Source organism: Mastigoproctus giganteus, chromosome 4 (genome assembly GCF_048544385.1).
Source record: "Mastigoproctus giganteus isolate SK-2022 chromosome 4, ASM4854438v1, whole genome shotgun sequence".
Taxonomy (NCBI): domain Eukaryota; kingdom Metazoa; phylum Arthropoda; class Arachnida; order Uropygi; family Thelyphonidae; genus Mastigoproctus; species Mastigoproctus giganteus.
The window spans coordinates 192,869,291-192,892,175 of record NC_143578.1 but is presented as its reverse complement, the minus strand read 5'-3'; the positions used below and the strand labels follow the sequence as shown (position 1 = coordinate 192,892,175).

General features: G+C 36.1%; 1 protein-coding gene across 6 annotated transcripts in view; it reads left to right on the top strand.

The window, feature by feature from the left end:
- The window catches only part of DEF8 (differentially expressed in FDCP 8 homolog), a 188,322-nt gene extending 166,775 nt beyond the window's left edge, over positions 1-21,547 (top strand). For all 6 annotated transcript variants that reach the window (XM_090371955.1, XM_090371954.1, XM_090371953.1 and 3 more), the window contains one exon: positions 21,428-21,547. In XM_090371955.1, the coding sequence (XP_090228081.1) occupies positions 21,428-21,497 (70 nt within the window). In that variant the 3' untranslated portion in view covers positions 21,498-21,547. The remainder of the gene's footprint in view (positions 1-21,427) is intronic.
- The last annotated feature ends 1,338 nt before the right edge of the window (positions 21,548-22,885 follow it).

Below are 22,885 nucleotides of genomic sequence, written 5' to 3'. Positions count from 1 at the left end.
GGGTTCAAGCCCCTGACTGCCAAATACGGTCGATCTGCCAACCCGCACTGGACCAGCGTGGCAGATTATGGTCCATTTCCCTCAGCATGAATTGTTGAGGAGGCTTCCATCCTGCAGTAGGTTGATAATGGCTGCAGTTTACTCTTTTTTTTTTTTTGTGTGTGTAGTTGCAGCAAGAGGAAGAATGCCATCAACATTTAGCTTACTCAGTCCATTTAAGGCCTTAACACCTCAGTCGGATCCCTCCACATATACCTAGTATCCATTCTCTGCAATTTACATAAATGAAGCCTTTTTTTTTTTATAAGAGCACTCTTTTGTTTCCATTGCCAATCTGGCCTGCCCTTCTCTGCACCCATTCCAGCAAATCTACATCCCTTCCTAAAGTGAGGTCTCTAGATCTGTATACAGTTCTCAAGGTGCAGCCTAATCATGACGCAAAGGGATAATCACCTCCTTATCCCTTCTGTACATCATTGACAAAACATCATGAGCTGTCCTAGCAGCACATCTGCACTGCTCAGAGAATTTCATATTTGACTTTGCAATTATCAAGGTCTTTTTCATTTTCTACTACCCTGAGTGTAGTTCCACACAGTTGATAAGTTACTCTGAGATTACTTCTACCTGTATGCAGCACCCTGCATTTGTAAACGTTAAACTTCATCTGTCATTTCTCAGCCCCATCAACCTAATTTTACTAAATCTTGTTGTAGTAGCACTAACCACCTCTCCGTCCTCTGTATCATCTGAAAATTTACACTTTAATTATTATGATTACTAAATATTGTAAACAACAATTGGCCAAGCACTAAACCCTGGGGGACTCCACTAATAACAGTCCACAAAGAGCAATGCCCATTAATAACCACTCTGTCTTCTCTCACACAACTTTCCCTTTATTCCTAGCAATAACTCCCCTAATGCCACATTGCTCCAGTTTGTACAGTTGTTTTTTATGTGCAACAGTATCAAAAACCTTCCTGAATTCCAAGTACATGATATCAGAATTATTTTTTGAATCCAATTCTATGGTCATTGCATCGTAGTGTCTAATCAGATTGGTCAGGCAAGGCGGCCCCTTAACAAACCCATGCAATGAGAGCAGTATAATGCATTTCTCTCTGCATGGTCCTAAATTAGTTCTTTAACCAGTGACTTCATTATTTTCCCAGTAACAGATGTTATGCTAACAGGTCTGAAATTGCATATATCACCTTTTGTTCACCATTTGTGAATTGAAGAAACATTTGCTCATCTCTAGTCCATAGAGACCACCTCAGAATCCAAGGATACTCTCATCATTATGGGTAAGGGTTTGCTTACTTCCTTTGCTGTCTCTTAATATAATTGGTTAGATTCCATCCTTCCCAATTGTCTTTTTATATTTAGTTTCAACAATTTCTCTTATACTTTCCTTTCAGTCATCACAAAATCATTTAGCTCCCTGTCACAATTTGATAAACTTCTGGCATCCACTTCCCTAAAGAATTTCTCATTTGTGAATGTAGATGCAACATTCAGTTTGTCAACAACCTGATCAGGGTCCTCAGCCATAATTATGAGAGCATCCTTGGACTCAGGGGAGGTTCCCACGGACTGGAGATCTGCAAATGTATCCGCAATTCACAAAGGGGGATCGAAGGGTGACACGAGTAATTACAGACCAGTTAGTTTAACTTCTGTTCCGGGTAAAATAATGGAGTCACTGGTTAAAGATGCATTGTAGGATCATCTAGATAAGACTGCAGCAATAATTCAGACACAGCATGGGTTTGTTAAGGGAAAGTCTTGTCTGACAAATTTGATAGGATAATATGATGTGGTTACAAAGGAACTGGATGCAAAAAATAGTTTTGATATCATATATTTGGATTTCAGGAAAGCTTTTGATACTGTTGTGCATGAAAGACTATTGTACAAATTGGAGCAGAATGGTATTAAGGGTAAGTTGCTACAATGGATAAAAGGATGGTTAAGTGGGAGGGTGGTAATCAATGGGTGCTGCTCTTCGTGGACTAAGGTTATTAGTGGAGTCCCACAGGGTTCGGTGTTGGGTCCACTGTTGTTTTGTATATTTACCAATGATATTGATGAAGGTATATCAGGCTTAATGTCGAAGTTTGCAGATGATACAAAGGTTGACAGGGTTGTTAATGACAGTAATGGCAGTGTGCTACTGCAACAGGATCTAGATAATTTGGGCAGATGGGCTAAGAAGTGGCAACTCAAGTTTAACCTTGACAAATGCAAAGTACTGCATATGGGTAGAAGTAACCCCAGAGAAACGTACCAACTGTGTAGTACTACACTTGAGGTGGAAGAAAATGAAAAAGACCTGGGAGTAATTGTGCAGGCAGATATGAAGTTTTCTGAGCAATGCAGACAGTCTGCCAGGGCAGGTCATGGGGTTTTGTCAATGATATATAGGAATTTTGCTAGCAGGGAAAAGGAGGTGATTATCCCTCTATATAATGTAATGGTCAGGCCACGCCTTGAGTACTGCATACAGGTCTGGAGGCCTCATTTTAGGAAGGATTTTAGGTAGATTTACTTGAGCGTGTACAGAGAAGGGCAACAAGTGAGGGGGATGAAGGGATCCCCTTACCAAGAGAGGCTTAAGTTCTGCAAATTGCAGTGGCTGGAGACTAGTCACCTGCGCGGTGATCTGATTGAGGTGTATAAGGCCTTGAATGGGTTGAGCATGCTGAATTCTGATGGGATCCTTCCACTTGTTCAGATTACGAACCTAAGGGGGCATAAATTCAAATTAAGAAAAGACAGATGTAGAATACAGGTGACCCCCACTTAACGCTGATAATTCGTTCTGTAAAAACAGAGCGCTAAGTGAATCCGCGCTAAGCGAGCGCCGCATTCCCATAAGGTAACATATGTATTTGTGAGTTGTGGTCGGTGCCATAGGATATCTCCTAATCAATAATAAACGGTAATGAAAAGATGCACAAATGTCAGTAAAAATATTTAATATTCAAATATTTGTACATATAAAAATATTGTGCATTACATTTGTATATAATTATGTGGTAACTACTTACGTATCAAAATTAAACTTACAATTCCAATTAAAATCATGAATTTAATCGATCTAAATTGATTTAATTTAATTGATGAATTTAATCATGAAAAATGTGTCGATTTTGGGTTGAACTTTGGCCCTCTTGCAAATAAACTAAAATGGGTATTAATTTTAAATCCTCTGCAGCGTTACCACCCAACAATAAAGTCACCTGATCCTTCGCCGCTTTGAAACCTGGCCTGTTTTTTTCTTCTTTCAATATGAAACTTCTTTTAGGCATTCGTTTCCACAAAAGTCCTGCTTCATCTATGTTAAAAACGTGTTGAGAAGTATAACACATAATACCCCTCTTCAATAATTTTAACAAGTTCTTTTTTGAAAGTTTCGGCTCCTTCTGCACTTGCGGCTTCTCCCTGGATTTTAAATCTATTCAACCAGCCCTTACTAGTTTTAAATGGTTCCACAATTTTTTTTTAGGTGAGTTTCTTCAGATCATCATATTGGCTAATCTCTCTCTCTCTCTCTCTCTCTCTCTCTTTAATAATATTTAACTTAACTGAAATCTGCATTGGATATTATCTTCAGTAAAATTAGTTAAAGTCTTACCATTTCAATACTAATACCCGGCCTAGCCCTAGTTGCTTGCAGTGGAACAGCTGTCTTTTCCGCTGCTAAAATTAATTCTTTATTATTTTTTTTTTTTATAATTGTTCTTACAGTTAAACTTGCAAGTCCTAAATTATGGCACACATCCGCTTGTCTTTGACCGGAATCGATTCGCTTCAGAACGTCTAATTTAATTTTCAAATTCAGTCTTTTTCTTACATTTATAGTCTTCGTACTGTGCTCAGATGTTGCTTTTTCATTCTTATCGGCCATTATTAACTCTTCGAAAATGTAACTGCGTTGGTTGCATTAATTATGATACAATGTTCAAGTAAACTGTCCGTTTCGCACGATGTCTAATACGGTATTGGGTGATGAATAGACTTCCGATAAATGCATATAACGCAAATATTACAAGCAATATACTTGATATATTTTTTAAAATGTTGATCTCGGAACTACATAACAAGTCACTGTACTGCAATTAAATTAGCATGCAAGAAAATTTCACTGAGTGTGTGGAAAAATTTCTCAAGTCGGCGTGGGAAATGTTTTAATGCCGTTTTGCTATTCATTTTCAAGCTATCGACTCCATCAAATGAAACGATTTCGTGAAATATGCGAAAAATACAATCTGTAAAAGAGCGTTATAGTGATCTGTGACAGCGTTATGGTCAGATATGGGTTATAATATAAGAACAGCGTTATAGCAAATCAGCGTAAATCGAACCGCGTTATAACGGGGGCCTGCTGTAGATGTGCGGAAATTTGCCTTTAGCCAGCGGGTGGTTAATTGCTGGAACAAACTTCCATCTGTCGGTTGTGGAAGTTGATAGGTTGAATAAATTTAAGGAGGAACTGTACAGGCATTTGGAGGGAATGGTGGCTTTTTTTTTTTTTTTTTTTTTTTGGCTGATGCTACATAAGCTCATACACATGCTTTCTTGCATCACATGCCACTACTACTACTACCACCACCTCAAGTGGCCCAGTGTGATTCAACCCCTTCCTTCTGCTGTTAATATAAGTGTAGAAGTCTTTGCTCGTTTTCTTTGAATTATTTTCCAGAGACTTCTCATAATCTGCCTTAGCTTGCCTAACTTACGTGATTTGATTGTAGACTAATTTTTGTTTCTCTGTATCACCTGATAATATATATGAATCTCACACATTTTGCTTCTCTTCCACAAGTCATCAACTCTTCTGACATCCATTTAGGTCTAAGCTTTTAACAGTATTGCTTAGTTGGTATGAAAAGCTATTACTGTCAATGATTGCTTCTCATTTAGAATGTGCTGTTGGTAATGTCATCAGTTTGTCCCACTGCATAAAAGTTAATATAAGCTACATACATAATTTATAATATGTGGTCATCCTTGCAAAAGCCTATACCCTTAACAGTAGTTATGTCTTTTAATTAAATTCCACATTAGTACACTGTGATCACTGCACTCAGTATATCTTTTACCTGTATATTCTTAATGCATGAAGAATTACTGCCGATAACTAGATCAAGAGTTGTCCCGTGTTGTTGCCTCTCTCTCTCTCTCTGACATGCTGCTGTAGAAAACGTTCATCCAATAAATATACAAAAGTCTTAATAGTGTGTTAGTCACCAAACCACAAATTCTAGTTAACATCTGGAAAGTTAATTTCCTATTATAAGGCATTCTGATTTACTGACCCACTGTATTTCTCTGTATACTTGTTTGGTATACTCATCACAGTCATTAGGCCTATAGTACATTTCTACTCTCGGTTTTGTTTTCCTAGTGCTTAGGTCACACCAAACTGACTCGACGTTGCAATGGGCACTGACTCAACATTGCACTTGATGCACTACCTTAGATTTAATTTCTTCTTAACTAAGAGCATAACCACCCACTGCCCCTCCTATCATGTGTCCTTCCTGTATGCATTGCCCTCCCCTATATTCAGATTCAGCATAACTTGTGTCTGATTTAGACCATGCCTCCTATATCCCCACATTGCCTGCATTATATGACTTAATCATTCTTCAAATTCATCAAATATATTTACTCTGATCCTAGCATTAGTATACATGCATGTATACATGCAAAAGGTTCTTACTCTTAGTTGTATTAACACAATCCATGTATTTACTTGATCCATGATGACTCCACAGCAGGGATTAAAATCCCTGACATCTTGCTTTCTAGGCTGCTGCAAGTTCCAATAGAAACAGTACAATAATCACTTTTACCTGTGCCTGCACCTCTAGTTAATCTATTAGCATTAGTAGAGGCATATGATGCAAGAAAGCAAACATATGGCATCAGCCAAAAAAAACCCTTCTGATTTCATCCATCCATTCACTCCAAAAGTATGTCTAGTTCAGCCTTCGATTTATTTAAGCTGTCAACTTCCACAACTACAGATTAAGTTTGTTCCAGCAATCAATCACCCGCTAGCTAATTGCAAATTTCCATACATCTATTCTACAACTGTCTTTCCTCAGTTTGAATTTATGCCCCTCAGGTGCAGAATCTGAGCAAAACGAAGAATCCCATCAGAATTGAGCTTGCTTGAATCATTCAAGGCCTTATACACCTCAATCAGATCACCTCGCAGGTGCCTAGTCTCCAGATGCTGCAGTTTGCACACCTTAAGCTTTCCTTGGTACCAGTAACCCTTTGTTCCACTCACTAATCTCGTTTTCCTTCTCTGTACTCATTCTGGCAGCTCTACATCTTTCCTAAAATAAAGCCTCCAGACCTGTATGCAATACTCAAGGTGTGGCCTGACCATTGCCTTATACAAGGGGTTAATCACTTCCTTATCCCTGCTAGCAAAATTCCTGTATGTTATTGACAAGGTCCCATGACCTGCCCTTGCAGCCTGTCTGCACTGCTCAGAAAACTGCAGAATTACCCCCAGGTATTTTTCATTCTCCACTGCCGTGAGTGTAGTACCACACACTTGGTATGTTACTCTGGGATTACTGCTACCCATATGTGGTACTTTGCATTTGTCAATGTTAAAATTAGTTGCCACTTCTCAGCCCATCAGCCCAACTTTTGTAGATCCTGTTGCAGTAGCGAACTGTACTTACTGTCATTAACAACCTTACTTTGGACATTAAGCCTGATATACCTTCATCAATATTATTGATAAATACAGAAAACAACAATGGACCCTGGGGGACTCCACTAATAACAATAGTCCACGAAAAGCAGTATCCATTGATTACGACTCTGTCTTCTTCCACTCAACCATCCCTTTATCCATTGCAGCAACTTGCCCTTAATGCCGTACTGCTTCAACTTGTACAGTAGTCTTACATGTGCAACAACACAAGCTTTCCTAAAATCCAAATATATGATATCAAAATTATTTTTTTCATCCAGTTCTTTTGTGACGTCATCATAGGATCCAATAAAATTGGTCAGACAACCTCCCCTTAACAAACCCATTCTGTGTCTGAACTATAACTGCAGTCTTGTCTAGATGATCCTACAATACCACTTTAACTAGTGACTCCATTATTTCCCCTGGAACAGAAGTCAATCTGACAGGTCTGTAATTACTAGCATCACCTTTCAATCTCCCTTTGTGAATTGGGGATACATTTGCTTCAATTTAACTTCAATTTCTCCTCCATTTTTCTACAAAATTTCTCATGTGTGAATGTAGATGCAAAGTACTCATTCAGTTTGTCAGCTACCTGAGCAGAATCATCAACAATCAAACCATCGATAACAAGTGGATCAATAAGATTCATCGCCTTCTTTTTAGAGTTTACATAAGTAACAAAGTCTTTACCAGTTTTTTTTTTTTTTTTTGCATCCTTTGCCAAAGATTTCTCATAATCTGCTTTTGCTTGCCTAACCTCCTATGTGACTTGATTACAGACTTGTGTTATATCTACCAATAGGTATCTGTGTCTCCTGATAATTTATATGCATCCCATGCATTTTTCTTTTCTGCCATGAGTCTCATTAGTTCATCTGGCATCCATGTAGGCCTAAACCTTGAACAGTATTTCTTAGTTGGTATGAAAAGCCTAGTAGATTCCAAGATTCATTCTTTGAATGCTTCCCATTTAGAATTTGCTGTTGGTAACATCATCGGTTGATCTCACTGTGTAGAATTTAAAAACTGTCTGTAACCACTGTAGTCACATTTACAAATGCAAAAACCCTTCCCTTTACCTCTGATGGTAGTTATATCTTTGAGTAAATCTCACATCAGCACACTGTAATCACTGGCACCTAGTGGTTCCCTTATCTGCAGATTCTTAATGCATGAATAATCACTGCTGATGATTAGATTATGAATATTACTCCCTCTGGTTGCTTCTTGAACTTACTGCTGTAGAAAACAATCATCCAATAAATCCACAAAATTCTTGCTAGTTTTCGAGTGAACAACCCACAAGTTCCGCTCGATATCTAGCCGAGTAAATCCCCCATTATAAGACAATCTGATTTACTGGCCCTCTCTATTTCTCTAAATTTTTGTCTGTGTATCCCTCAAGCTAGCAGTTTTCCAACTTAACTATAACTGCATCAATAGCATCAGAAAATATTCTTGTATCCCATCCCTGTACAAATAGTCTCTCCTGTTAACAAGCACAGACCATGCTGAGAAACATTCTACCTCATGAGCCTAGTACATTCTCTCCAGGGCTGAATTAGGCTTAGATAAATAAATTTTTCTTGTAAATTTCTCCATTATGTGCCCCTCCCATTCTCCTGATATAAACCCATTTATCCTTTTACTTCAGGATACCTAAAAGTTTGGTATGACAATTTTATTTAAAATCTTCTCATTAACATTCCTTAGGAGTACTCTTTTCAGTTACATATAACCAGTTGCATATATCAGAGGCATTATATAGCCGAGTAGCGCCTCCATAGCCAGGTGAGCAGGAGCACGAATGCGTAACACATGCTTCTTGATTAGACCGGGTTTCGAGCCCGTGACCACCAAATACGGGGGATGCGGAAAGGTCAGGAAATGACCACCGCATATCCCCGGAGCAATATGGCCTTAGTTACTAATGCTCCTAAAAAAAAAAAAAAAAAAACTCCGAATAACAACGTCGCCGAGTGGTCAGGAGCGCATGTGCAGTAGCACACACTCTGAGTGGACCCGGGGTTCAAGCCCATGATTGCTAAATACAATTACCATTTGTATTGATTGATTAATTTATTGTAAACTCCACTGACCTGGTGGTCATGCCAGAGTATAAACAAGAACATTATCATTTGCAATTATTTTTGGTCAAACCTTTGGTTTACCCAAATGGCAAATGACTGAAGTCAGAAAGTAGCCATTGGCTTTCATTTTGGAGCAGAAGCAGTGCAGGCAGCAACACAAAAGGGAGGTAGTTTTTGGATGTCTTAATGGTGGCCTAAGGGTGATACTTCTGCATACATGTTGAAAAGATAGTGCATAGAACTTCAGGTAATCTAAGGCCTTTATAACCTGTTTGAAGTACTCTCTTCTTCCTCCTCCTCCTCCTCGGAGCCATTGCCGAGATTTACCAGCTCTGTATGTGTCTTATTTTTACCACCAGAAGTGCCTGAGATGGTACTCAGCCAATGGGCAAACTCTTATTTTCCTCAGATTTTTAACAAAATAGTTTGTTCATTTTGACAAGCCTAGAGATTTGGTCAAAAATAATGGCCGACAGAGATTGTGTGTGTGTTTTTTTTTTTTTTTTTTAAACCAACTCAGGTACTTAGCACACGTCACATTTTAGCATTAAATCAGCTCACACACCAACCATAAGAATGAGTATTTACTGTAACTAAAATATTTACAAATTAAAATAAATAAATATTTACAAAAACTGCTATTATATTAAATTAAATTATATACATGTAAAAAAAAAAAACATTAAAACTGTGATAAAATCCTTGAGATAAAATTCACTAAAATAAACCGGATTAAAAACGATAAAAAAACTCTGGAGCTTTCGGAAGCATCGGCTTCCTTCCTCAACAGTAACAAAACTTCCTGCAGCACGTCCATATATAACAGGCTCACGGTACTTATACACGTGGTGCAGTCATTCATCCGTACGTAGGATGATACTTTCAAACAGAGGATGCATACGCATACCTCTGTCCCTATTCATAATATTGTGGTCGGATGAACAGATTTGTAGGCTCTCGAACCATTTACGGTTCCAGAACCCATGCGCTCGATCCACGATAACCGCATCCTCTGGGGAGATTTGATGCTGCGTCTCCCAAAAATGTTCGGCCACAGCAGACTTATTGTAATCAGCGGTTTTTATAGCATTTGCATGCTCCCCCAGACGATCCTTGAGCCGTCGTTTTGTCTCGCCCACATAACATTCCCCACAATCCGGGCATTTTATCCTGTATACTACTCCACTACTCAGGTCCTTTGCTATTGGGTCTTTTACCTGAGACAACACTGTGTGCAACCTCCACCCGGGAAGCTGCACACAGCGTGTTTTATAACCCCACAAAACTCTAGCGAGATGCTCGGTAACACCCGGATAGTAAGGAATGTATGCGGTAGCCACAGGAACAAACGGTTCCTGACGGTTAGACTCTATTCCTCTACTAAACCTGTCTATGATCCTCTGGGGGTATCCGCATTTTCTAAGGTCTGCTGTGACTCGTCTAATTTCACATTCTTTGTCCTCAGAGGTGGTGCAGTGTGACCCTGCTCTATCTAGTAGAGCTTTCACTACACTATTCTTATGCTGCCCAGCTTGTGCTGAACTATAATGGATGTACTGGCCTCTGCACATAGGTTTTTTAAACACAGAAGTTTTGAGCCTAGGGCCTATCCTAGAGACCAGTACATCCAAGAAAGGAAGGGTACCTCCTCTCTCCACCTCTGAGGTAAATTGTATAAATTGGGAGAAGCTATTAAGCCAATGGAGTGCATCATCCTCTCTCCCCTTTTGGACCACGGGGAAGGTATCATCAACATACCTTTTCCATTTCTTTATGGGAAACTGACATCCACTAAAAACCCTGTCCTCTAACTCCTCCATGGCCAGATTGGCCACGATGGCGCTAATAGGAGATCCCATGGCTGTACCGTGAACCTGTTTGTACATAACACCTTGGTACACCATAGTGGTGCTGGCCAGACAAAGTTCCACACCCGAACAAATATCCTCTACATTTAAAAGCGATCTATTACTCAAAGATTTTCTAACACAATATATTCCATGTTTAATTGGAATGCATGTGAATAGTGACACCACATCAAAAGAAATTATGCTCTCGTTTTCATTTACAATCAAATCTTTCACGAAATTCACAAATTGCTTTTCAGCACAAGCTGGGCAGCAAAGAATAGTGTAGTGAAAGCTCTACTAGATAGAGCAGGGTCACACTGCACCACCTCTGAGGACAAAGAATGTGAAATTAGACGAGTCACAGCAGACCTTAGAAAATGCGGATACCCCAGAGGATCATAGACAGGTTTAGTAGAGGAATAGAGTCTAACCGTCAGGAACTGTTTGTTCCTGTGGTTACCGCATACATTCCTTACTATCCGGGCATTACCGAGCATCTCGCTAGAGTTTTGTGGGGTTATAAAACACGCTGTGTGCAGCTTCCCGGGTGGAGGTTGCACACAGTGTTGTCTCAGGTAAAAGACCCAATAGCAAAGGACCTGAGTAGTGGAGTAGTATACAGGATAAAATGCCCGGATTGTGGGGAATGTTATGTAGGCGAGACAAAACGACGGCTCAAGGATTGTCTGGGGGAGCATGCAAATGCTATAAAAACCGCTGATTACAATAAGTCTGCTGTGGCCGAACATTTTTGGGAGAAGCAGCATCAAATCTCCCCAGAGGATGCGGTTATCGTGGATCGAGTGCATGGATTCTGGAACTGTAAATGGCTCGAGAGCCTACGAATCTGTTCATCCGACCACAATATTATGAATAGGGACAGAGGTATGCGTATGCATCCTCTGTTTGAAAGTATCATCCTACGTACGGATGAACGGTTTTGCTTAACACGTTCCCGAGCTATTTCCGCTTCCAGTTCAGATCATGCGCCGACTGCACCACGTGTATAAGTACCGTGAGCCTGTTATATATGGACGTGCTGCAGGAAGTTTTGTTACTGCTGAGGAAGGAAGCCGATGCTTCCGAAAGCTCCAGAGATTTTTTATCCCTTTTAACCTGGTTTATTTTAGTGTATTTTATCTCAAGGATTTTATCACAGTTTTAATGTGTGTTTTTTTTTTTTTTTTTTTTTTACCATGTATATAATTTAATTTAATATAATAGCAGTTTTTGTAAATATTTATTTATTTTAATTTGTAAATATTTTAGTTACAGTAAATACTCATTCTTATGGTTGGTGTGTGAGCTGATTTAATGCTAAAATATGAATTTTCCCAACCTCAGAGGCCTTTTTCAGCACACGTCACAGGTTGTATGAAAAAGTGACAAAACTCAAATTGTCGAATTCAAGTTAATATAATAGGAGGATGGAAAAATCCTGGAAAAAAAACAATATATTTATAACTCCAAGTTTGAGCCACTAGAGTGCAGTTGTTTGCTTTTCTACTAAATAGGTATCGCCACTGGTCATAGTAGAAAAGTGACACATCAGAATTGTAACAGTCAAAACTGTATTTGTTGCGCTGGTAAAACGGCACTTTTTTAATTGTCACTGTGATATTTCCTTATTCTATTACAAATCTAAATTAAACTGCTATAACTTTACGATTTCAGAGCCTAAAAGTGATAAAATACAGATTCTTCTGGCACGGGGTTGGGGATAGAAGTAGACACTTGCATTCACAAATATTTAGAAGAGACTGCCAGATCCGTGAAGATTACTGATTTTAAGATTACCTTCTACTCAGACAACTGCAGTGGTCATCATCATCAGCCATTTTCAATCCACTGCAGGATGAACACTTCTCCAGCAATTTGTTTTGTGCCAATGGCCATCCATTTACTACCCACAACTCGTGAATTTCATCTGTCCATCTCCGTCGTTGCCTTCCAGGTTTTCTTCTAGCTGCTTTTGGGTACTATTCTGTTATTTTCTTAGTCCATCTGCCATCATGTCTTTGAGCTGTGTGTTCTGCCCAAGACTATTTTAATACTTTAGTTTTGATAAGAATGTCCTTTATTTGAGTTTGCTGCCTAATCCATGCGTTTCTCTTCTTATCTAACAGTCTGATTCCCAATGTAATTCATTCTATTCTTCGCTGTGTAGTTCTCAGTTTCTCTTCCATTCTTTTGGTGAGTGCCCAAGTTTCACTTCAATAAGTCATGGTGGGGAGTATACATTGATTAATTATTTTATGTTTCAGACAAATTTGGATATTGCTCCTCAGTATGTGACTATATTGTGGAAAAAAGAAGAGTAAATGTTGTTCTCAATAGTGGACAATAGAAAAGTAAATTCACCATTGCCATGTACATGCTTGCTGTAGCTACGTTGAGTATTAAGTCCATCTCTCACAAGTTCCTAATTACAGGACATGTGCAAAATTAAAGGGATAATGCATTCCATGATAGAAAAATCTATAAAGAAAGCATTAAAATTGGGACTGATTTATATTCCTTGGTAGTATATTACATTAATACGTGCAGCGAAGAAACGAGGGAACCTGTATAGAGTAACTGAAATGGCCCACGACGATTTCATCAATTTTAAAAATGTTTGTCAGCATTATGGGAAAAGCTCAAAGACAGAAGATAATGAAAATTTAAAGTTAGGCGAAATCAAGATACCAAAGGTTGAAAATGTAGTCCCAGTTCTTCATAAAAACAGTGTATGAACAAGAGGACTATAAAAAATTGACTAAGGAGAAGACATCAGTCGTCACAGGGTAAAACTATCGAAATGAAATCAGCATACACCAAGAAGATACAAGTTTCAGATTTAAAAAAAATGATCAGATATCCTGGACCTGATTAAAACAAATCATATCCCTAAAAGCTACAAACCATTTTATGTTTCGGCATTCAAACCTTAAACCATATTTTGATTAATAAGCGAATTACTGTTTTTTTTTTTTTTTTTTTTTTTGTTTTTTTTTTAATTAAAAAAAATTCTATTTTTGTCTAAACTATTTCAAAATGTTAATTTTTCTGGTCCTTTCCTATATTAAGTGTCACAATTGAAAAAACATAAATAAATAACAAATAAGAAAAGTTACACAACTCAAAGTCATAATAACACAGATTTGAAAATATAAAATCTGTTACAGGTTTATTGCACTTTATCAAGCTGGTAATTTTTTTTCTAATTTATTATTAATGCCCACATTTCAGATGAAACTTTATCTGATTTCTTTGTTTTTGCACTTCTGAAAAATCAAATTTTTTTTTGTTTTCCATGCGATATGAGCATAGTAAATGAATTTGAAGTACTGGTTAAGTTATCAAATGCAGACACTGGGAATATCACGTATGGTATCACTAAGACATAGGGGGTGCAAAATTTTAAGATGGGGAGTACAATGCATACAGGAAAGACAGGACAGGAGGAATTATGCTCTTAATTAAGAAGCATATAAAATCTGAGGTAATTCATCCAATTGGTGTGTGTGGCAAGTTAAATGTTAATTCAGTTTGGTGTGACAAATTCTAGGAAAAACATAAGATTAGGAGTGTATTATAGACCTAATGATTGTGATAAGTATAATGACCAACTATGCAAACAAATAGTGGGCCAGTAAAACAGAATGTCTTATAATGGGGATTCTAAATTTCCAGATATTGACTAAACTTGTGGGTTGGTCACTTTTTTTTTTTTAAATGTGAACCCCAAACACGAGAAGTATTAGAACCTATAGTACTTAGTACCGTGCTTGGGTTTGAGGTTAAGAAGACGAAAGAAGATATTTGTTGACATTGGACTTGAACTTCTGTAGATTGTAATTTTCAGGAAATATGTATGAAGGAACAAGACTTTTGTGGATTTATTGAATGATGTTTTCTACAGTAGCATGTTCGAGAGGCAACCAGAGGGAGAAATACTCATGATCTGATCATCAGCAGTTAATATTCATGCATTAAAAATCTGCAGATAAAAGAACCAGTAAGTAGCAGCAATAACAGTGTATTAATGTGGAATTTACTTAAAAGATGTAACTACCATTGAAAGCAAAGGAAGGGGCTTTTTGCTTTCAAAAAGGTCACTGCAGTGGGACCAACAGCACATTCTAAATGGGAAGTAATAGTAAAAGCTAGTAGGTTTTTATGCCAATAAAGAGACTGTTCAGGGCTTTAATGGATATCAGATAAACTGATGAAACTTTGGCAGAGAACTAAAATGTATGGGATGCATATAAATTATCAGGTGATATAAAGTAGTCAGTAATCAAGTCACAAAGGAGGTTAGGCAAGCTAAGACAGATTATGAGAAGTATCTGGCAAAGAATGCAAAGGAAAACTGCAAAGATGTCATTACTTATGCAAACCCTAAAAGGAATGTGATGAATCACATTGGTCCATTAATTATCAGTGGTTTAACTGTTGATGTGATCCTGCTTGTGTTGCTGACAATCTGAATGGGTATTTTGCATCTACATTCACACATGAGGAATCCTTTAGGGAAGCGATTGCCTGAAGTTTACCAAATTCTAGCAGGAAGCTAAATGATTTTATTTCTCTTCTACTTTCCTCTCTTGATATATGAGGATAGTAAAAGAGAAATAGTTAAGCTAAATATCAAGTGGCTGGAATCTATCCAAGTGTATTAAGTGAGGCAGCAAAGGAGGTAAGCAAACTTTTAGTCATAATTATGAGAACATATTTGGATTCAAGGGAGTTCCCTGTAGACTGGATATTTGTGGACGTATACCCAATTCACAAAGGGGATCAAAGAATGACACAAGTAATTACAGACCTGTTAGCTTGACTTCTGTTCCTGGGAAAATAATGGAGACCCTGGGTAAAGAAGTTGTTTAAGGCAGTATAGAAATTCTTTGGATTTTCTTAATGATATACGGGAATTTTGTTAGCAGGGATAATGAGAGGATTATCCCATTGTATAAGCAATAGTTAGGTCACATCTTCAGCAACGTATATAGGTCTGGAATGGATTGAGTAAGCTCAATGCTGATGGCATTCTTCCTCTTGTTCAGACTACACCCATGAGGGGGCATAAATTCAAATTGGGGAATGATGGTTACAAGGTAGTTGTAACCATCATTAATCATTCAAGCATCATTAACCTTTAGCCAGCAGGTAGTTGAATCTTGGAACAAACTTCCATTTGTTGTTGTGGAAGTGGGTAGTTTAAATAAATTCAAGGAAGAACTAGACAAACTATTGGAGGGGATGGATAGGTGATGTGGGAAGGGTTTTTTCTTTCTTTTTGTTCATGCTGTATAAGCTTGCTCTCTTGCATCATTTGCCACTAATAATAATATGGTCATTTGTCAGCATCTTAAATAAAAATTATTTAGCTGTAAGACTGTCAAATGACTTTGTGTGATTATTATGATCCCCCTCTTTTCAAATGCCAAGGCCAAAGATCATCATTAGGCCCTATGACAATCTTCCTGGACTAGAAATTTATTAATCCTCCTGCCTCACCACCACCCAAATAGGAGATATGAAAGAGGTTATGAGTAACTATAGACCATTGAGGTTTTTCAGTAGTGGGTGAGATCATATTATATGATTAAGAACATTATAAGACCACCTTGATTGGAATAATATCCCGAATGGATCACAGTGTGGCTTTGTGATGGGGGAAGGTTTTCCTTACCAACTATTAATTATTATGACGGTCATAAAGCAGTTGGATGCAAGGAAACAAATTCAACATTATTTACCTTGATTTCAGTATACCTTTTGATACAGTTCCCCATAAAAGGCTATTATATAGGGTAATTCAAAATTTGTGCAACCAAAAATGAAAGAATTAATTTTTTTCTCATTTTGGCAACCATTTACAATTCTTACAAAACAACATCATTGGAAATGCTGTATACCTCCATATGCAAAACAGTGCTTCTTACGTTACACTTAAGCAGACTCATCCATAGTTGTTTGTTTGTGATGATGCTATCACAACATATTCTTCATCTGAATATGTGTTTATAGTAGAATAATGTTCATGTGAATGTCAAAGCCAATTTTTGAGAAAAATATTCTGATTGACCAGTACTAAGTAAATTAAAAATTTCATTAGTAACCAATTTTAGCAAAACAGGTAGCATTCCTTGAAAGAAAAAGAAAACAAAAAAAAAAACAAATGTGAATGGCCTATTTGAAGTTCATCAGTGTATTGCTGTCACCTAAAAAAAATCACTGAGAAGACTTTTTTAAACTGGTCTTATTTAAATACACACATGCTTTTTTAAAAGTTAGGCCTCCATTCCTATTATATTCATATGTGTGAACTTAAAGAACTTTATGAAGAAAAATGATTGCATTATTGTTGCTGGGTTTGTACCTTTATTGAGTTGAATGGCTTTGCATTGTGTTTTCTTCAGTGATGAAGCTTGGTTCTGCTTGAGTGAGTGGTTACATCAATAGCTATAAAAGCAGGATATGGAGTAATAAAAATCCTCATGTTTTGATGAAATATCCATACATCCTCAGAAAATTAGGATGTGGTGTGCTTTTCACTTTGAGCAATTAGACTTCGTTTCTCTGAGAATACAGTTGGCAGAAACACATGTTGGGGATTTAATATACCTGTTTATTACTCTACTCAACAATAAATGTTATTGTTGATTTCAGGAAAATGGGACAGCTTGTCACATGGAGTGACAGTTTCAGGTAAGAGCCGAAGGGGGCTTTAAGGCCCCTTGCCTGATCAAAATAATGTTTTTTCTTCCTTTATTTTTTATTTATTTTTTTTTTTTAAACTGCTATGTGATCTTGATTACATGCACGGACCCTTTGTCATATTCAGTGACACCATTTGTAGTGTTTAAACATCTAATGTTTGCAATTTCATTTTGTATAAATGGCCTTCAATTTAAATCGGTTTTCTTCAGTAATGAGGCTGAATGATTTTCTGGAACTGCCGCTGGTCACACATCTAATGAAATAGTGACAATGCTGGGAGACTTTTTCAGTGACTGTCTTATTTAATTTGTGGCTTCGTGATCCAAAGTTTTAACACTGGATTATTATTTGTGGGCTTTGCTAAAAAGCAGAGTGTATAAAAATATCTCCACACTTGGAACTGAAGGCCACATATATAAAATTAAATTGTGAACAGAGATGTTCAAACATTATGAAAGGTATCATTCAATATGATGAAAAGAGTCCATGTGTATTCAAGAAGGTAGAAATTTTAAACATTTTTTTTCCAATTTCTTATTATCATTATGGTGACTACAGTAAATTCCCATTATGGTGCTTTCAAGAGAACTGGCCCTAAAAAGCTCTGTAAGTGGTAATTATTGTTATTTTTATTTATTTATTTATTTTTTTTTTTATGTACTATGCTTGCTTTTTTTGGCCTTCAGTCTTCTGCCCTCGTTGGTAGCACAGTTGATAGGATAACAATCTTCCCCTCAAGAGGCAGAAAATACCTGCCTTAGAGTCCCGTTGATGATGGGAGGAATTTTTATGTGCTTTTTTACAACATGGCTGAGTTAGTCGGTCTCGGGTGAGGGTAGCATGGATTTTCCCCATGAAACAGGTTTTTCATCCAGCAGATAGAAAATCAAAGTACAGACAATATACACAGAGCAATATGGCCTTAGTTACCGATGCTCCTAAAAAACCCTACTACAACATAAACATCAGTCTTCTTTTTTTTTTTTCACTTAAAAACGAAGTAAATTTTTTGAAAAGATAGCATTAGATTAAATTAAACTAAATATATATCTTGAGTATTGCTATATAAATGTAGTATATTAATACTATGTGATAATGATGATGTTGTCATTAATGAAATTTATTGATGTGGTGTTATTTTATTGATTTATTGTGTAGCATATTATCACATGAAAGACACTAATTAGGTACCAGCAAGGAAAGTGAATGAATAATATTGAATTTAAAAAAATAAACAGAGAAGAGCTGGCGAATGCAATTTTCTATAGCTAGATGCTGAGTTGTAAAAAGCAGCCCTTCTGCCTTCAAAGATTCAAGTTAAATAAATAAGCAATTGTCTCCTATACTGGGAATGATTTCTATGAAATATACAAAGTGTATGATAAATGGTTCTAAGAATTCAGTCTATTATTCCTTTTCCAAAACCAAATATTAAGAGGAAGGAGAGTTATATCCAAGTTTATTCCTTTTTTGGGAGCTTAACAAAAAAAAAAAAAAAAAAAAGCAAGCAGCAGCAATGCAAAATGGGAAGGCATTTTAACTGGAAGTGCTATGTCTGTTAAAGAATACATGGCACTTCATAGGATTAACCACAGAACCAGAAGAAAAGAGCATTAAAAACACTAGAATCCTATAAATGGGAATGTTATAATAAGAATTTTACTGTATAATTACAATATTTTAATTGCAGAACTGTATATTGATGAAATAGAATTTATCTATCTCCCTTCATCAACAGTATTTTCTATTATGTCTGTTATATATTGAAGTAATTTGCATAAGAATGAAGGATGTAATTCACAAAATGGACTTACTTAACAATACATACCAGCATCTAACCTACACATTAAAGGTAGAAACAGAAATTTTTTTAAATATCTTAAATATTATTATGCAAAAACAACTCTTCAAACTAAGATTTTCCATAAAAATACCAACATTGGGCCCTGATTTACATTTCGCTAGTTGTCATTCTTTCAGTTATGTACAGCCGGATAAAACAAAAATGCAGTTAAATTCATGTCACAGTTTATCAGTTGGAGATGTCCAATCAATTTCATTAATAAACAGTATTAAAAATAAATTTCCAAAAAGGCATCCAATTATGCAGTATACGGGAAAATCATTCCACCAGGAAAAAGCTTGCCATGTGCCTACCATACATTACCACATAGTCTTCAAAACTGAACACAGTATATTGTATTGAAATAGCAATTGCCTGCATTCCTTACATAATAAAAGCATATTCTCAAAGCATGCTTTAATATATCATGTGGAATGTTTGGGTTATAACCCATGTCAGGGATCAACTTATTGCACTATACTTAATAGAATTAAAAAATATATGAATTCTGTAAATGCAGGTCATTTCAACATTCTTTTCTGTTTGAAAAAAAATTATGATTTTAGATTTGATGCTAATTTCAGAAACACTGTATATGAGAATTAAAGCAAGTTTCATTAATGCCTGCCAACCATTCCTTATTTCAGATGCTTTGAACTACATGTGCATACATAAAGAGTAGCCAGTTACAACCCAACAAATAACTGATTTTACCTAAAAATGGGTAAATGTAAGCCATTCATAACTTGAATCACTTGTTTGTCCTTACTGCCAGTTTATTTGTTGTAGTGAGTTCAGTTAATCTTGGTGAGCTGAACTCACTACATCAGTGATGATATGGCAAATTTTTCTGGGAATTGGGCACTTTTAAATCAATAACAGTTAAACTATTTGAGTGATAGCTTAATTCCAACTGCTCATCCATCTTTTGCATACTTTAAAAAAAATACCATTTTAGTAAATCATAGTATTTGATGTGAGTTCTTGAGTACCACAGAATAAATTACAGGCAGTCCTTTATTTAATATGATACCGCTGCATATTTTGCTTAATTAAGATATTAATCTGATTGTACTACATGAACCAGCATGTAGTATTATCAGCTTAATCCTCTTAATATCAAGATAGTTGATCCTGTTATTTCCACATTCATTGAAGCACTTCACAGTTCAGTTGTTTGCTTCACTGATGCATCCTTTAAAGTTAAGCTTGTTCCACCTAACATGAGCTTTCTGTTCATTTAAAACATTGCTGTCTTCAGTACATCTTTCTAATATCAGGAGATTGGCTTTTGTAGCTTCAAAAATCCTTGGGATGTATATAAATACTTTGAACCATGTCATCACAGAAACTGCTAGTAAATATCTTTACTGACTAGCAGTTTTTCAGAATTATTTTGTCAAAGGGCTTTGTAGGGTTTCTTCAAGTCTTCAGTTTATCTGTGCATGACTCAATTCAACTTATAATTCCTCCTCATTAAAGAGTCCTCTGGAGTCAGAAACTCTATGATGCTGCTATGGTGCAGGTGCCATAGTTCATGTCGTGGATCTGCTGGGGCATATATGTGTGCATATATAGATTGTCGGATAACCTGCAACCATTATTGCTGATACAGGTAACTGCTGCTGAAAGCTCCCGTTTTAGTGATTTTAAACATCTTTTTAATGCTTTTAATTTTATATTTTATTGCATTTTATTCTTGTTATATACCATTTTATTTAATTTTATTTCAATATACAGTTTATGTGTGTCAGTATGTGTATTTTTATTTTATTTTTATTTTTTGTTTAATAAAGGTATTTTATCGATTTGAGTCTGTGTTTTAGTAGCATCATCGATGAATTAAAATTCCTCCTATTGTGCCTGAGGAGAATTACAAACACATAATTGGTGGATAAGCAAAACTTTTTGCTTATCTGTTTATCCATTGATCTATTGGTTGTTTTATTAACTACTGCCCTCGTCTCATATGTATAGAGAAACATACCTTGTAGTTTATTGCTTAACATGTTACTCTGAAAGACATTCATGATAAATGAACATCTTACAATTTTTATTTTAGTTAACATTGTGCTTTTAATTGTTATTGCAAATTTTTATTTTATTATAAATACATTTTCTTATCAATATGTTCAAAAATATACTTGAGATAAAAAAAAATTCCATGTGATATATATGATAAAATTATTTTACTTTGCAGAGAATGCTATGTTAGGAAAGGATACTGCCCACGATGTGCACGACGTTCAAAACATGTACAAATTCAGTGATATCTGTAAACATTATCATTCGAGGAATCTCTTTCTTTTGTACATTTATTGTAAATGCAACATTTTTAAATAATTATATTTGAAATAAAATATATTGAAAACGCTGCCAAATACATTTTTTTTTCTCCTTAAATTATGAATTTTTTTTATTGATATTCTGTTATGATTAATTGTAGAGCAGAATTTTATACACTGCTTTTGACTGAGCTCTTTGCTCATCCATGCCAGCCTGCACAAAACATGTATAATATCATGTCCATTTGTATTGATAATATAATATAATATTAATGACAGTAACATTTTCATAACACCCTTAATATTATAGATTTTAAAAATTACCTGGTTATATTTGTAGTAATTAAATTCTTAACTAGCTTAGCTTAAATTTTGATATTTATCCAGTTATATTTGCTTTTATCTTTTTTTTTTTTTTTTTACTTGGTTTGTACAAATTCATAGAAAGATTGTACCAGTGAGTGTGTTGTGAAGAATGATTGCACACGAATACGATTACTAGATTTTTTTTTTTTTTTTTTAACTATTATTCTGTCATAACTGTCTTTAAATTTGTTATTAATATCTCAGAACTCAATTCCAGGTCCTTTCTATAGGAATGGGATTTGTGCCCCTGAACTGCCTGAGCCATCCTATTATTCTATATTTTCTTCATTTTTTACTTTCCTATACTTTCATTTCATTAATTTTTTTTTTTACCACTTCAGGTCTCTTTCATCTTATTCTTACTAAACATTTTTACTGCATTTTCTTTTAGTTTTGATCTTGAGTTGACCTAGTCACTGTTGCGTAGATAAGCTCTTTTACTGTATTCTCTGTGCATTTTCCTCTTGTTCAGGCTGTCATGAACCACATGCCAGCATTATATGTTCTCCCCCATGTTTGGTCCTTTTTACCTTCGTATATAATTTCATAAAATTTAAAATTCTTAATTTCTTTAAATTCTCCTTATTTCACCTTTTTTTTTTTTTTTACTTTGCTATGGCATATTGCGGGAAAAGTAAATACATGGGCTGTATTAGAGTATCTAAGAATGGGAACAGGTGCATGTATACTTGCGTGTACACCAATGCTAGGAGTTTGGTAAATAAATTTGATGAATTTGAGGTGTTGGTCAAAACATCAAAGGCAGATATTATTGGGATATCAGAGATGTTGTCGCAGATATAAGGGATGCAGAAATGGAATTTGGGGAGTACAATGTGTATACAGGAAGGATAGAATAGGAAGGGAGGAAGAGTTATGCTATTTGTTAAAAAAACACATAAAATACAAGGAACTACAGCCAGTCAACATGGCTGGACAGTGCAGTGTCAAGTCTGTTTGGTGTGACATAAGCACTGGGAGAGCAAAATTGAAAGTAGGAGTGTGTT